Here is a 13,625-nt window from a genome sequence, read left to right on the forward strand (position 1 = left end):
AGAATTATTTGTATAAAACAGGTATTTCTTTTTTCCCCCTTATGTAATGCTAACATTGAAAGCAAGATTCCTGAATTATTTTCCTCTGTGAAATCCTGCAGCTATATTCTCTTGCTAAGAGAATGTCTTTGTTTTCTTAAAAACCATTTTTTTCCCTTTATATTTAGTTTCTCTTTTCTTTGTAGGCATTTCTATATGTATATATTTTTAAAATATTTTATTTATTTATTCATGAGAGACACAGAGTGCGAGGCAGAGACATAGGCAGAGGTAGAAGCAGCAGGCTCCACGCAAAGAGCCTGATGTGGGACTCAATCCTAAGATCCCAGGATCATGCCCTGAGCCGAGGGCAGAGGCTCATCCGATGAGCCACCCAGGCGTCCCGCATTTCTATATATTAGAAGGATTTTTTTGTTTCTAATTAATGGCATTGTATATTTATTTTAGAAAATTTGCACCAAGAACTATAGGTAGGTTGGAAAAAAACTCCTATAACCTCATCACCTAACACCATTGTAATATTTTAGTAGTTCATTTCAGTCAGTTCTGTAATTGAGATAATATTGTCTATTCAGTTTGTATTTTTCCCTTTTTAAATTTAAAACTACATAATAGAATCTTTTGATGTTAAATATTTTTCAATTTTTAGAAGCCTGCACATTATTTGTATATAAATCTCTGAAGTCTTGATTATCTTTCATGTAGATTCTTAGAGGTAGAATTTTTGGGTCAAAGAGGAATAATATTGTAACGTATGTTTGATTATTGGGTCAGATAATAACATTTTGAGATATATATATATATATATATATATATATATATTTTTTTTTTTTTTTTTAAATTTTTATTCATGATAGTCACACAGAGAGAGAGAGAGAGAGAGAGAGGCAGAGACACAGGCAGAGGGAGCTCCATGCACCGGGAGCCTGATGTGGGATTCGATCCTGGGTCTCCAGGATCACGCCCTGGGCCAAAGGCAGGCGCCAAACTGCTGTGCCACCCAGGGATCCCCATTTTGAGATATATTTTGCCAGATTGTTGTCTGGAAAATTTGTTCTAACATACAGAGTGTCCATTTTATTGCCTACTTGTGTTAGAAGTGAGTTTTATATTGGGTTTAAACTCTTTCAGTGATAACCGGGAAATGGTGTCTTATTTTTTCAATTCTTTGATTATTTGTTTTTTTTTTTTTAAAGATTTTATTTATTTATACATGAGAGACAGAGAAAGAGAGGCAGAGACACAGGCAGAGGGAGAAACAGGCTCCATGCAGGGAGCCCAACATGGGACTTGATCCCAGGTCCCCAGGATCATGGCCCAGGCTGAAGGCAGCGCTAAACCGCTGAGCCACCCAGGCTGCCCTCTTTGATTATTTGTGATGTGAAGTTTTCACATTTATTGGGCAGACATTTTCCTCCATAGACTGCACATTTTCTGTTGATGTCCTTTGGTAATCGTGTTAGTTTCCTGTGGTTTCTGTAACAAATTACTGCAAACTAGGTGGCTTAAAATAACAGGTACTTACTCTCAGAGCTTTAGAAGCCAGAAATCCAAAATGAGTGTCACACAGGTTCAAGGCGCTCCCTCTAGAGGTTCTAAGGAGCCTTCATTCCTTGCCTTTTGTAACTTCTTGCGGCATTTTGTCATCTGTGGCCATCTCGTTCTAGTCTCTGCCTCTCTGGTCACATTGCCTCTTTCTCTTCTGTGTATATCTAATCTCCCTCTGCTTGTCTTTTATAAAGATACTTGTGATGTAAAGATACTTGGGCCCTTTGAGATAACCCAGGATAATCTCCTTCCAAGATCCTTATTTTAATTACATCTCTGAACATTTTAACGTATAAGGTAACATTCACAGGTTCTTAAGTGTTAGGATCTGTGTATCTTTGGGTGGCTGTTATTCAGCCTATTATAGTACTCAAAGGAAACATGGATAGTTTTTCTTAGTAATTTGATAAGGTCTTTATTTTTTGAAAATTTGTTTACATGATTTGAAGAATATTTTTATTGGACACAGAAGTCTAGCTTGACATATCTTTTCTCATCACTTAAAATACTTTCTCCTGGCCCATTCTCCTTCCACTGTCACATGTTAGATAACTTCATGCTGTCTAACAGGTCACTGTTTTTTTCAGATTGGGTAGCTTCCAGATTCATTGATCCATCTCCAGCAAATATGTTGTTAAGCATAAGCATATCTATTGAATTTTTCACTTTACGTATTATACCTTTTAGTTCTAGATTTTCCATTTGGCTCCTTTTCATAGTTTTATTTCCTCAAAGTTACCTATCTTGTCTTTTATTATGGCCATATTTTCCTTTAAATCCTTAAATATATTTAAAACAACTTTCATTTTTTTTAAAAGATTTATTTATTTATTCATTTCAGTTCAATGCTTTGTGTAAAATAAATATGGCAAATGGTTCTAGGGTCTAGAGATAATTCTCTATTCAGAGAGTGGTAAAATAGATTTTTTTAAAAGATTTTGTTTATTTATTCATGAGAGACAGAGAGAGAGAGGCAGAGACACAGACAGGGAGAAGCAGCCTCCATGCAGGAAGCCTGACGTGGAACTTGATCCCAGGTCTCCAGGATCACACCCTGGGCTGCAGGCCGCGCTAAACCGCTGTGCCACTGGGGCTGCCCTAAAACAACTTTCAGAGTCCTTTGGTTCCAAATCTGGGTTGTGTTGGGTTTGGTTTTTCTTGATGCTTTTTCTCTACATGGGTGGTCATATTTTCCTGTTTTTCTTTTACCCATCTAGTGATTTTTAGTTGTGCACGGGATATTTTGGGAGAGATGGAATTCTTTTGTGTTTCTCAGAAAGAGTGTTGATTTTTGTTATTAGTAGTTAACTGGACTTCAAATTCTATCTCTTGTGTTGAGCAGCTTGTGTTGAGGCGGAAATTGCTCAGTTCTTTCAGCCTTTTATCATGGACAGCAAGGAGATTGTTGCAGTTATATTGGAATGAGGAAGAGATAATGCTATGAAAGATGAAGTTGGGAGAGATGACCTTCATATTAGCCATTTAGGTAGAATGCTGGGGTTAAAACCTGATGAGAGTTAGGGGGGATGGTGGGAGAAAAAATTTGTACAATGAGTTTAGGCAAAGAAGTTGGCATATATAAATATTTTAGGTTTTGTGGGCTACGTATGGTCTTAGTTCCTGCTTCTTTTCTTCATATCCCTGTTCTTCTCTTTCTACTTTTTCCCTTCTTTCTTCTTCACGACCCATTCAAAATACATAAAACTGTGAAACCCGTTCTTAGCTCACAGGCAATACAAAATAGGCATAGGCTGAATCTGGCCCCTGGTTTAAATGGACCATTCATTCAGGAATTTTTGCTGTATATGAAGAGAAGAGTAAGGGGGAAGAAGTGGCAAAATATTTTTTTCTTTCTTTTTTAAGATGAGAGAAATAACAGCATTTTGGCAAATTGTTGGGATTTAGCCAATAGAAAAGGGGCCAGTTGATAATGCAGAAAAGATAGAATTGTTAGAACAATGTCCTTAAGTAGGTAAGAAGAGGCACTGGGGTCCAGGGTGCAAGTGAAGGGGTTAGCTAGGTGCATGGCTGGTTATATTTTGGTAATTTTAAAACAAATTTGAAGTGTTTTTGAAGCTTTTTTTTCCCCCTCTTTTATCAGTTATCATCTGCCTAGGATGGACATAGAACTAGTAGCTTTGATGGAACAGTTTTAATTCCCAAATATTCTTTTTTAATAACAATTTGGATACATAAAAATTTGTGAGCATAAACTGAAATACTTTCAATAAGTAACAAAACCGTTTTCCCCTAAATTAAGAACATTTGATTATTGGATTGTTTATTGTGTCTGTTTTGAAATTAAGATCACTTTCTTTTTTTTCCTTCAAAGTGCTGTGCATGGATGCAAAGATCAATTTTGATTCTAATTCAGCTTATCGCCAGAAGAAAATCTTTGACTTACAGGACTGGACCCAAGAAGATGAAAGGGAGAAAGGTGCAGCTAAGGCAAATCTCAACTACATTGGCCTTGATGGAAATATAGGCTGTCTAGGTACCCTGTGTTGCTATGTTAAATTTGGATTGGCTGAGCTTAATTTATTTTCTTCGTGTTTGTTGTTTATGTAAATCATTTTCCCTCTTCACAGTAAATGGTGCTGGTTTGGCTATGGCCACAATGGATATAATAAAGCTTCATGGAGGGACTCCAGCAAACTTTCTTGATGTTGGTGGTGGTGCCACAGTCCATCAAGTAACAGAAGCATTTAAACTTATCACTTCAGATAAAAAGGTAAGGGCAGAGCTTATGTTTTAGAATTTGAATGATGAGAAGCAACTTACTTGATTAGTAGATGTGGTCATTATAGTAGTAGAGCATTAAAATTCAGAAGGCCTAATTAGTTTGGAAAAAGTTGCTGAAATCAATGCAATAAAATTAACTAGAAAAAAGGATAAAATTTCTCACAGTAATTTGGAAAACAAGATGAAAATATATTAGATGGTATTAGGTAATACTGTAAATGGTAGTGATCAGGAATGGGAGCCATTCCTGTGGAAAACTGCTGGAGATGTTACTTGATCACAAGAGCCCAGAAATCTGGAAAATCTATAAAGCTACAAGGAAGAGAATTAAAATTACCTTTAAGTCTATCCAGAGAGAATTTTTGTTACTATTTTTTTTTTTTAATTTTTATTTTTTTATGATAGTCACAGAGAGAGAGAGAGAGAGGCAGAGACACAGGCAGAGGGAGAAGCAGGCTCCATGCACCGGGAGCCTGATGTGGGATTCGATCCTGGGTCTCCAGGATCGCGCCCTGGGCCAAAGGCAGGCGCTAAACCGCTGCGCCACCCAGGGATCCCAATTTTTGTTACTATTGATCATTTTTTTTAACTTGTTAATGCTTGTATATTTCACACACACACACACACACACACACACACACATTCCCTGTCTTTCTCTCTCTCCTTCTGTTTGCATATATATCTTTATAGAAACAAACTTATTAAGATATAATTACATGCCATAAAGATATGGCATAAGATATAATTCCCATCCATAAATACTTAATCTTTCAAAATCACATACTTTGAGTTTTTTGGCTAGCATATCTTGAAACACTTTTTGCATTCACTGAGGTGTTCTTCTAAAACACTCATTTTAATGTTTGCATAAATCTTTCACATATTGATAGGCCATAAATTAGAACTATGATTTTATATGTAATTATCAGAATACAAGGGATGTGAAACATCATGATCCAAAAGATACACAGATTATCAATCATTTTTTAAAGAAGTGTATCTATATGTGGCCATTGTCGATTTTGTAAGACTTAAGGAAAAAAAGGATAGTGGCTTCTGTGGAACTAGTTTTACTGAATTTAGAACTGAGAATTGCTCATTGGTAAAGATCGTTTCTTTCTGTTCTTTCTTTTCTTCCCTTTCTTTCCTTTCGTAACCTCTTCTCTTTTCTCTTCTCTTCTCTTCTTCTCTTCTCTTCTCTTCTCTTCTCTTCTCTTCTCTTCTCTTCTCTTCTCTTCTCTTCTCTTCTCTCTCTTCTCCTCTCTTCTCCTCTCTTCTCTCTTCTCTCTTCTCTCTTCTCTCTCTCTCTTCTCTCTTCTCTCTTCTCTTCTCTTCTCTTCTCTTCTCTTCTCTTCTCTTCTCTTCTCTTCTCTTCTCTCTTTTTTTTTCCCTCTTCCCATGGCTGGCATAGTATTCAGTGCATACAGAGGTCATTAATAAGTATTTACCATTGATGATGCTGACAATGTACATTTTTACTTATGGTGTTAGACTCTAGAATTGTTTTTAAAAAATCTATTTTAGGGATGCCTGGGTAGCTCAGTGGTTGAGGCTCTCTGCCTTTGGCTCAGGTTGTGATCCTGGGGTTCTAGGATCGAGTCCTGCATGGGGCTTCCCAAAGGGAGCCTGCTTCTCCCTGCCTGTGTCTCTGCCTCTCTCTCTGTGTCTCTCATGAATAAATAAATAAAATCTTAAAAAAAAATCTATTTTACTACTCTCTGAACCTAGAGAATTATCTCTAGACCCTAGAATCATTTGCCATATTTATTTTACACAAAGCATTGAACTGAAATGAGAAATAAAAGTGCTTTATTTTCCTTGTTTAATAACTATTCAAAAAATAAGTCTTATTGGAATTATATTTTTATAGCTTCCTTTGGCATAAACTCTAAAAGAGTATAAAAGAGTTTTTTCATACTTATATATATATTTATATAAATAATTACTAATTATTTAACTGTTGAGTACTTACTAAGGAACTAGAATTCTAATTATTTTTTTAAGTATGACTTTTAAGTCTAGGTACAAGAGTGGAGAAAAGCAATGAAGAGTTCCAGTATTGTGGACTGTCAGGAAGGGCATTAGAATTGGAAACAGGCCCGGAATCCAGGGAGACAATGTGGATAGCATTGAAGTAGCTGTATACTTATTATGTCTCCGTGTGTTGGACACTGTACTTGGATTTGAGAATACATGGTTACTTTGCTCAAGGCATTTATAGTCTGACTGGGGTGATAAACTGAGTATAGTGCTTGGAAGAACAGAAGTCAGAGCTGGTAACTAGTAGGAGAATCAGGGAGTCCTTCACTGCATGAATGATCCCTTGAGTTGTCTTGAGAAATTGAATAAATTAGGCAAGAGGAAGAAAATATACAAAGGCATATAGAGTTCAAAAAAGACGATTATGTTTATGGGATAGTAAGATGCTTATGTGTGAGAATACAGCATTATTGGAATGAATGATTAATGTTGTCAAATGGAGACCACATTGTAAAGATCTCTGTATCTGTAGTTAGGACATTTGGATTTTAACTCCCTTACCCTAGTCCATACATGGCATATATGTAAATATGTCCCCTACTTTTTTGTTTATTTTTTTACATTTTTTAAAAGAAGGTAACTCTGCTAGTAGAGGATGCAATGGAGAGTAGGGAGGCACTGCCAGGAGAGATAATTTGGTTGTTACACCTGCTTATTAAAAAATATGAAGAGGTCTGACAAAGGTAGTGTCAGTAAGAATAAAGCAAAGAACCCTAATTTAGAGGCATTTCTGAGATAGAATCATTAAATTCATTTTTTCCCTTTTTTGTTGGAGGGCCGTGGGGAAGGGTTTGTTAGATTAACATTAGGACTTTTGGTTGGGGACAATCATTGGGTGGAGGTGCTTTTTGTACAGTCAGAGGGAAAGTAGAGAAATGGATATTTCTGAATGAATATGTTAAGTTTGGAGTGTGGTGACTGTATCTAGCAGGCGATTATAAGGTTACTGTACTTCCTATAATAGTTGTATATATATGAGAGTCCTTGGTGCTTTGAGAAAAGTTGAAGTGTTAGGAGTTGGTAAGATGACCCATGTGAGTGAGATGAGAAAACCAAGAATGGGTTTCTGAAGGATTGAATAGAGGAGGAAGACACCATAAAAGAACAAATGGACAGGTGCAGATCCAGAGAGAACGATGACATCCAAGGCCAAGGTGGAGAATTTTGAGAAGTAAGGGATGGGCTGCAGTGTCCATCTATAGGAGTGATCATGTAGAGTAAGGACTGAATAATGATTGGGAACCCTACCAAGAGTAGGGAAGAAGGGGGCAGAGACCAGCTTGTAATGGCTTGAACTGTCATCAGGAATTGAGGCAGTGGATCTAGGAGGGATTACCCTTTGAGGGTTTTTTTTCCTCTCCTCTCCTCTCCTCTCCTCTCCTCTCCTCTCCTCTCCTCTCCTCTCCTCTCCTCTCCCCTCCCCTCCCCTCCCCTCCCCTCCCCTCCCCTCCCCTCCCCTCCCCTCCCCTCCCCTCCCCTCCCCTCCCCTCTCCTCCTTTCCTTTCCTTTCCTTTCCTTTCCTTTCCTTTCCTTTCCTTTCCTTTCCTTTCCTTTCCTTTCCTTTCCTTTCCTTTCCTTTCCTTCTTCCCTTTCCTTTCCTTTTCTTTCTTTTCTTTCTTTTCTTTCTTCTTCTTTTCAGTTTTATTTATTAATTTGAGAGAGAGAAAAGAGAGCATGAGCAGGGAGGAGGGGCAGAGGGAGAGGGAGAGGGAGAAGCAGATTCTCTGGAGTGTGGAGCCTGATGCTAGGCTGAATCCCAGGACCCAGGGATCATGCAGGTAACTGAGCCACCCAGGTGCCCCTAGGGTACTTTTTCTGAAGGCACAGGAGGACCTAGAATTAGCAGTTGAATGGAGGTAGGGTTGAGGAGAGCTGTTTAGTGTGTATTTCCTTGCTTGTTTGTTTAGAAGACCAAGAATATGAGCTGTTTGTAGTTGGAGAGAGAAGGGATTTTAGGAGTGAAGACTTGGAGGAAATACAATACAGTGATGAGGTGGTGAGATTAGTTTTAGAGAGGAGGTTAACTCCTTCCTTGAGATATCATTGGGGAAAGGAAGATCGATCTCATGCTAAAAATTAGAGCTTGAAGTCAGATAGGAGTCTTATGAAGAAAGTGAGAGCTATGAGGCAGATTATTAAAGGAAGGATTGTTTTCCTTGAATGAGTAAACTGATCGGCTGGAATCATCCAAGTGTGTATTATTTGAAGGAATGGCAGAGGCAGACTGGTCTTGAGAGGAACGGATATGGGGAAATTAAGCATGTAGGTAGCAGTATCCTTGTGCTCAGCCACAGGTTCCAGGCTCTGTAGTGAAGAAAGCCAGATCTGCTGAGAGCTGAGAGTCTTGGAGATTAGAACAAGGTTGAGAGACTAGAGGCTTTTAAGAGGAAAAGACTGGGTTTGATGGAGTTAAAAGTGAGAGGTGTTACAGACAAAAGGAGAGGAGGTTAAGCAGAGAGTGGGATTTATACACTCAATATTCTAGAAATCTTCATTTGGTCATCAAGGATTTAGCCTTGGTGTCATTATTTGAAATGAACTGGAGGTAAAAGTAACATGGTAGTGATCCAGTGATTTTAAGGCTGGAGTGTTAGATGATGTCTGTGGTACATATTGAAGCTATCCGGAATGCGGTGGGAGGGAAGAAGAGAGGAAGGTGTCAAGGTCACTATGAGATCTAGTCTATTTCTTAATTTTTTTTAAAGATCTAGAAATAATATTTGTAAGGATAAGGAATGCATAGTATAGTTTGGTGTGTTTCAACCTTTTTAATGTCAAATCATTCACAGAAAAGGTAGAAGAGTAGATGGAGAAGGTTGCCTGTAGTCGGAGGCCAGTGGCCCAGAGGTTCTAGCTGTCCCAGAACCTTCCTAGCTGCCCTAAGAGTAGAGGGGAACAGTATCTTGGTATGTCTGTAACCCATTTGTATTTCACTAGTTGGAAGCTCTGTTGTAGGTGAGTAAACTAAGACACTTTTTGGGGGGTGTAAGTGATAGAAGGACGGTGATTCAGACTATCAGTGATGTAAGAATGCTGATCCAAACAGGTCTTGAAGTTTAGATGTCAAGTGAAGCTAGGAGTGGGTATTCAAGAGAAGCTGAGTGATTCTGAGGTTCTGCTTTGTGTGAGGATTTGGTTGAGCTGATGGGGATAAATGAAGAAGAACTTTAAATTGGAGATCTTGCATGTGATGTTATCTTTTATCATGATCTGGGGCAGTCATGTTGGTGAACGGCGATGTTTAATAGGAAACAAATAAATGGAATCCCCAGGGAATCCTGTTCATATGGGACAGGAGAGAAGAGACTATGAGCCAGGTGTTGAAATCACCCAAGTTGGGGAGAATAAGTTCTGATTTTAGAGAATAAGTCTCTCTAAAAGAGCTGCAGAGGATGTGATGGTCAGGCCTGAAAATAGTACCATGGAATTAATTTGTACCATAAAGTACAGACACTAGTATTTTCTTGAGAAGGAAGGACACATACTCCTTGCTTTTAAATTTTAATCTACAAAAAACATTTTATTCACAGGTACTGGCTATTCTGGTCAACATTTTTGGAGGAATCATGCGGTGTGATGTTATTGCACAGGGTATAGTTATGGCAGTAAAAGATTTGGAAATTAAAATACCTATTGTGGTACGGTTACAAGGTGAGTGTAAAAGATATCTTGGACTTGTCTGTGAACTCTGTTTATAAGTTCATAATTCCAAGGAGTTCAGTTCATTTAAAATACAGTTTTCAAATAGCTGTGTCTTTTAAATGAAAATGTTATATAATAGAAATTTTTAAAGTGTGAGTTCACAAAAAATTTCTCACGTTGGGGCAAAATTGTTTATCATTTTGCGTGGTATAATTTAGTATGTTATTTATTTGTTGTGCTTTGTCTTGAATTCTGACCTGTCTGAGTTACCAGTGACATGGTAAGGCAAGATATTTCATGAGGTAATTCCAGACTTCTACAGTACTTTCTTTGGTTTTAGAAACATTTATATTAAATAATGGGAAGTACTCCTATGTTGAAATTTCACATTGTGACCAACATTTTAAATGATTTTGTGTATATATTTAAAACATCTTTATATTTGCATAAATCATTTCTAGGTACAAGAGTTGATGATGCCAAGGCACTGATAACAGACAGTGGACTTAAAATTCTTGCTTGTGATGACTTGGATGAAGCTGCTAAAATGGTAAAAAGGCTATGTTAATCTAAGGACACAAATTTGCAAAGTGTGTAAGATGGAGATACAAGTATAAGGTGCTCAGTGCTCCTAATATTCAGCAGAAATACTCAGTATTAGCAATATTAGCTGACTCATTTTAGAATCTAAGTTAGTTTCATTTATTTATTTTTATTTTTTAAGAAGATTTTATTTATTTGAGAGAGAGTGAGCATGAGTGGGGAGTAACAGAAGGACATGCAGATTCCCTGCTGAGCATGGAGCCTGACGTGGGGCTCATCCCCAGAACCCTGAGATCAGGACCTTGCCGAATGCAGACGCTTAACCAAGGCACCTCTTATTTATTTATTTTTAAAGGAAGTTTTGTTTTATATAAATATTACATGGTTCCAAAGTCAAAACTAAAGCAAGGTATATGCAGAGAAACTAACTTTTCTACTTATTCCTATTTCTTCCACGCATAACCAGCTTTTTTTTTTTTAATTTATTTTTTATTGGTGTTTAATTTACTAACATACAGAATAACACCCAGTGCCCGTCACCCATTCACTCCCACCCCCCGCCCTCCTCCCCTTCTACCACCCCTAGTTCGTTTCCCAGAGTTAGCAGTCTTTACGTTCTGTCTCCCTTTCTGATATTTCCCACACATTTCTTCTCCCTTCCCTTATATTCCCTTTCACTATTATTTATATTCCCCAAATGAATGAGAACATATAATGCATAACCAGCTTTTTAAAGAAGTTTTTAGTCTATCCTTCTACTTTTTAAAAATGATTAGGAAATATTTAATGTATGTGTATACATCTATATTATAGCTCTGCTTTCTCACATTGTATGATGGTAACATATATTTTATCTCATTGCTTTTACTTAATAATCTGTCTTGGAGCACACACCATAGTAGACATAGAGATATTTTTAAATGAGAACTTTTGATTCTTTCCTACCTTTGTTTATAGACATTTCATGGAATACTCTGGGGCTATATGGTTTAATCAGCAATAAGGTTTTGAGACTTGCTGAGTTAGTGTGAAGTCATTTCATTAAAATAATGGAGGTCCTAACGTCCTTCTTTGGGACATACTTTGGGAAAGTATTTACTAGTAAATAAAAATCAACTATACTTTAGTATCAGAGAGATTTATACTCAATCCTGAGTTTAAAATTTTGAGCAAGGGAATGCTAAAGCAAAAGTGTTTCAGAGAGCTTTGTGGACATGGGGAAAAAAGTAGAAGAATCAATCAAATCTTGATCAAACAGACCATGAAAGATAAAAGTGAACAGTTGGTTTAAGTTGTGACTGCAGTGTTTTTCTACTGATTATGAGATTATGGAAGTTATGACAGTATTAATAATAATGTGATAATGATAGTAGCAACTGCTGCCACTTATTATTTATTGTGCATGCAATGCTAAGCTTTTTCTTCTGGTTTTATCTTGTTATGAATTTGGTTATATAATTTCTGTTTTTATAGATGTGGAAACAGAGGCTGAATAAATGAACTTATTCATCAAGGTCATATGTCATAAACATCAGAGTGGGATTTGAACCCAGGGGGCCTAACTGAAACCCTCTGCTGCTCTCTTCAGCAGGAGGGAGGCTGAATCTGTGTTTGGTTTTAGACATGTTTAATTTTGATATTTTGTATGGTACCAGCTGGCTATTCTCAGACAGATTGTAGAGACAACATTGGAATTCAGCTTGACAGAAAGCGAAATACTAACTCCTGGACCTAAGCTCCTATCCCGATATTGCAAGTTAAGATTGTATACGTATTATTTGAACACTTTTACACTTTTAATTAGATGTGCTTTGTGTTATGTGATATCCAACTAAGACACTGTTTCTGCCTTAAAATAGATAAAATTTAGGCAATAAAAAAAGAGGTATATATATACAAAATCAGAAGGTATTGAACTGGGGCATGAGTTATGAAGTATGTCAGATTTGACTATCCTTCAAGAGTGGCACATGCTTATAAGAGTGTGAAGTGGAATATAACCATGTAAGAATAGCCCAGATGTTTTAAGTGAAAAAGATTGAACATGCATTAATTTCACATTTACTAGTAGTTCTGATTTTATGGTTTTGTGGAAATAAGAGAGAAAGCTGCTTTGTTTTTTCCTTTCAGGTTGTAAAGCTCTCTGAAATAGTGAACTTAGCCAAGCAAGCCCAGGTGGATGTGAAATTTCAGTTGCCAATCTGATCTGAGAACCCAATGGATGGCTGAAGGTGTTAAATGTGCTATAATCGTTAAAAATACTGTGTTCTTTATTATTATTGTTCCTTTTCTCTTTAGTGTGTGGAGATTGTAATTGCCAGCTAGGCACAAAAACTTAAAAGCATTTGGTCTGCATTTAATTCTACTGTTCAGAGTGGGCTGTTTGTATAAAGAATGTGTAATGCAGTGATCTAGTTTGTTTTGTTGCAGCTTTCTTTTTCACTTCTATAGAATGTCATTTGCAATATGCCAGTTTACTGTTAGTTTCAACATTCTTCATTGATGAGTCCTATGAATAAAATAAATATGAAGATAAAGCTTTATTCTTTAGTGTTAGAAATATATTATATCTAACTAGGCTCATTAGTAGAGCAATGTATTAAAACAATGTTTTATATAAGAAGTGTTTATCTTCAACACCAAATACCTAAGTATATCAATTACTATTTATAAACAGAGCTTTCAAACACTCCCCAGAATATTCTTTTAAGTATGTCAGTGAAGTAACTTGTTATTTGAACATTGTTTTAATCATTATAAAACACTGATTACTGTAAGTATTCATGATCCTGTGGTATTGATAAGAACCAGTAGGTTTGTATCAAATAAAGGTATATTCACTAAGGACTTGGCAGACAAAATTAGCGATGTCAATTTAAGTTAATAAAAATCTCCCAATGTGACTTGGATTAATGTTTTTTCTTTTTTTCTTTTCTAAGTAAGCACAGTAGATGGTGATGTGTCCATCTTTGCGCTAAATATCTTCAAGGACCTGAGTTGTAGATCATGTACTGGGGCATGACATTACATACTGTGGAACTACCTACAGATATTTCCTTTGAATTCTGATATTTATCTGTGTACCATCTGGTACCTTCTTTAAAAAGATG

General features: G+C 36.8%; 1 protein-coding gene across 2 annotated transcripts in view; it reads left to right on the top strand.

Annotated features, from left to right (window-relative positions):
- The window catches only part of SUCLA2 (succinate-CoA ligase ADP-forming subunit beta), a 45,108-nt gene extending 31,690 nt beyond the window's left edge, over positions 1-13,418 (top strand). For both annotated transcript variants that reach the window (XM_049099233.1, XM_025478304.3), the window contains 5 exons: positions 3,881-4,042; positions 4,137-4,279; positions 9,861-9,981; positions 10,434-10,522; positions 12,646-13,418. In XM_049099233.1, coding sequence (XP_048955190.1) covers positions 3,881-4,042; positions 4,137-4,279; positions 9,861-9,981; positions 10,434-10,522; positions 12,646-12,720 — 590 coding nt within the window. In that variant the 3' untranslated portion in view covers positions 12,721-13,418. The remainder of the gene's footprint in view (positions 1-3,880; positions 4,043-4,136; positions 4,280-9,860; positions 9,982-10,433; positions 10,523-12,645) is intronic.
- The last annotated feature ends 207 nt before the right edge of the window (positions 13,419-13,625 follow it).

This window comes from Canis lupus, chromosome 22 (assembly GCF_003254725.2).
Source record: "Canis lupus dingo isolate Sandy chromosome 22, ASM325472v2, whole genome shotgun sequence".
NCBI classification, from domain to species: domain Eukaryota; kingdom Metazoa; phylum Chordata; class Mammalia; order Carnivora; family Canidae; genus Canis; species Canis lupus.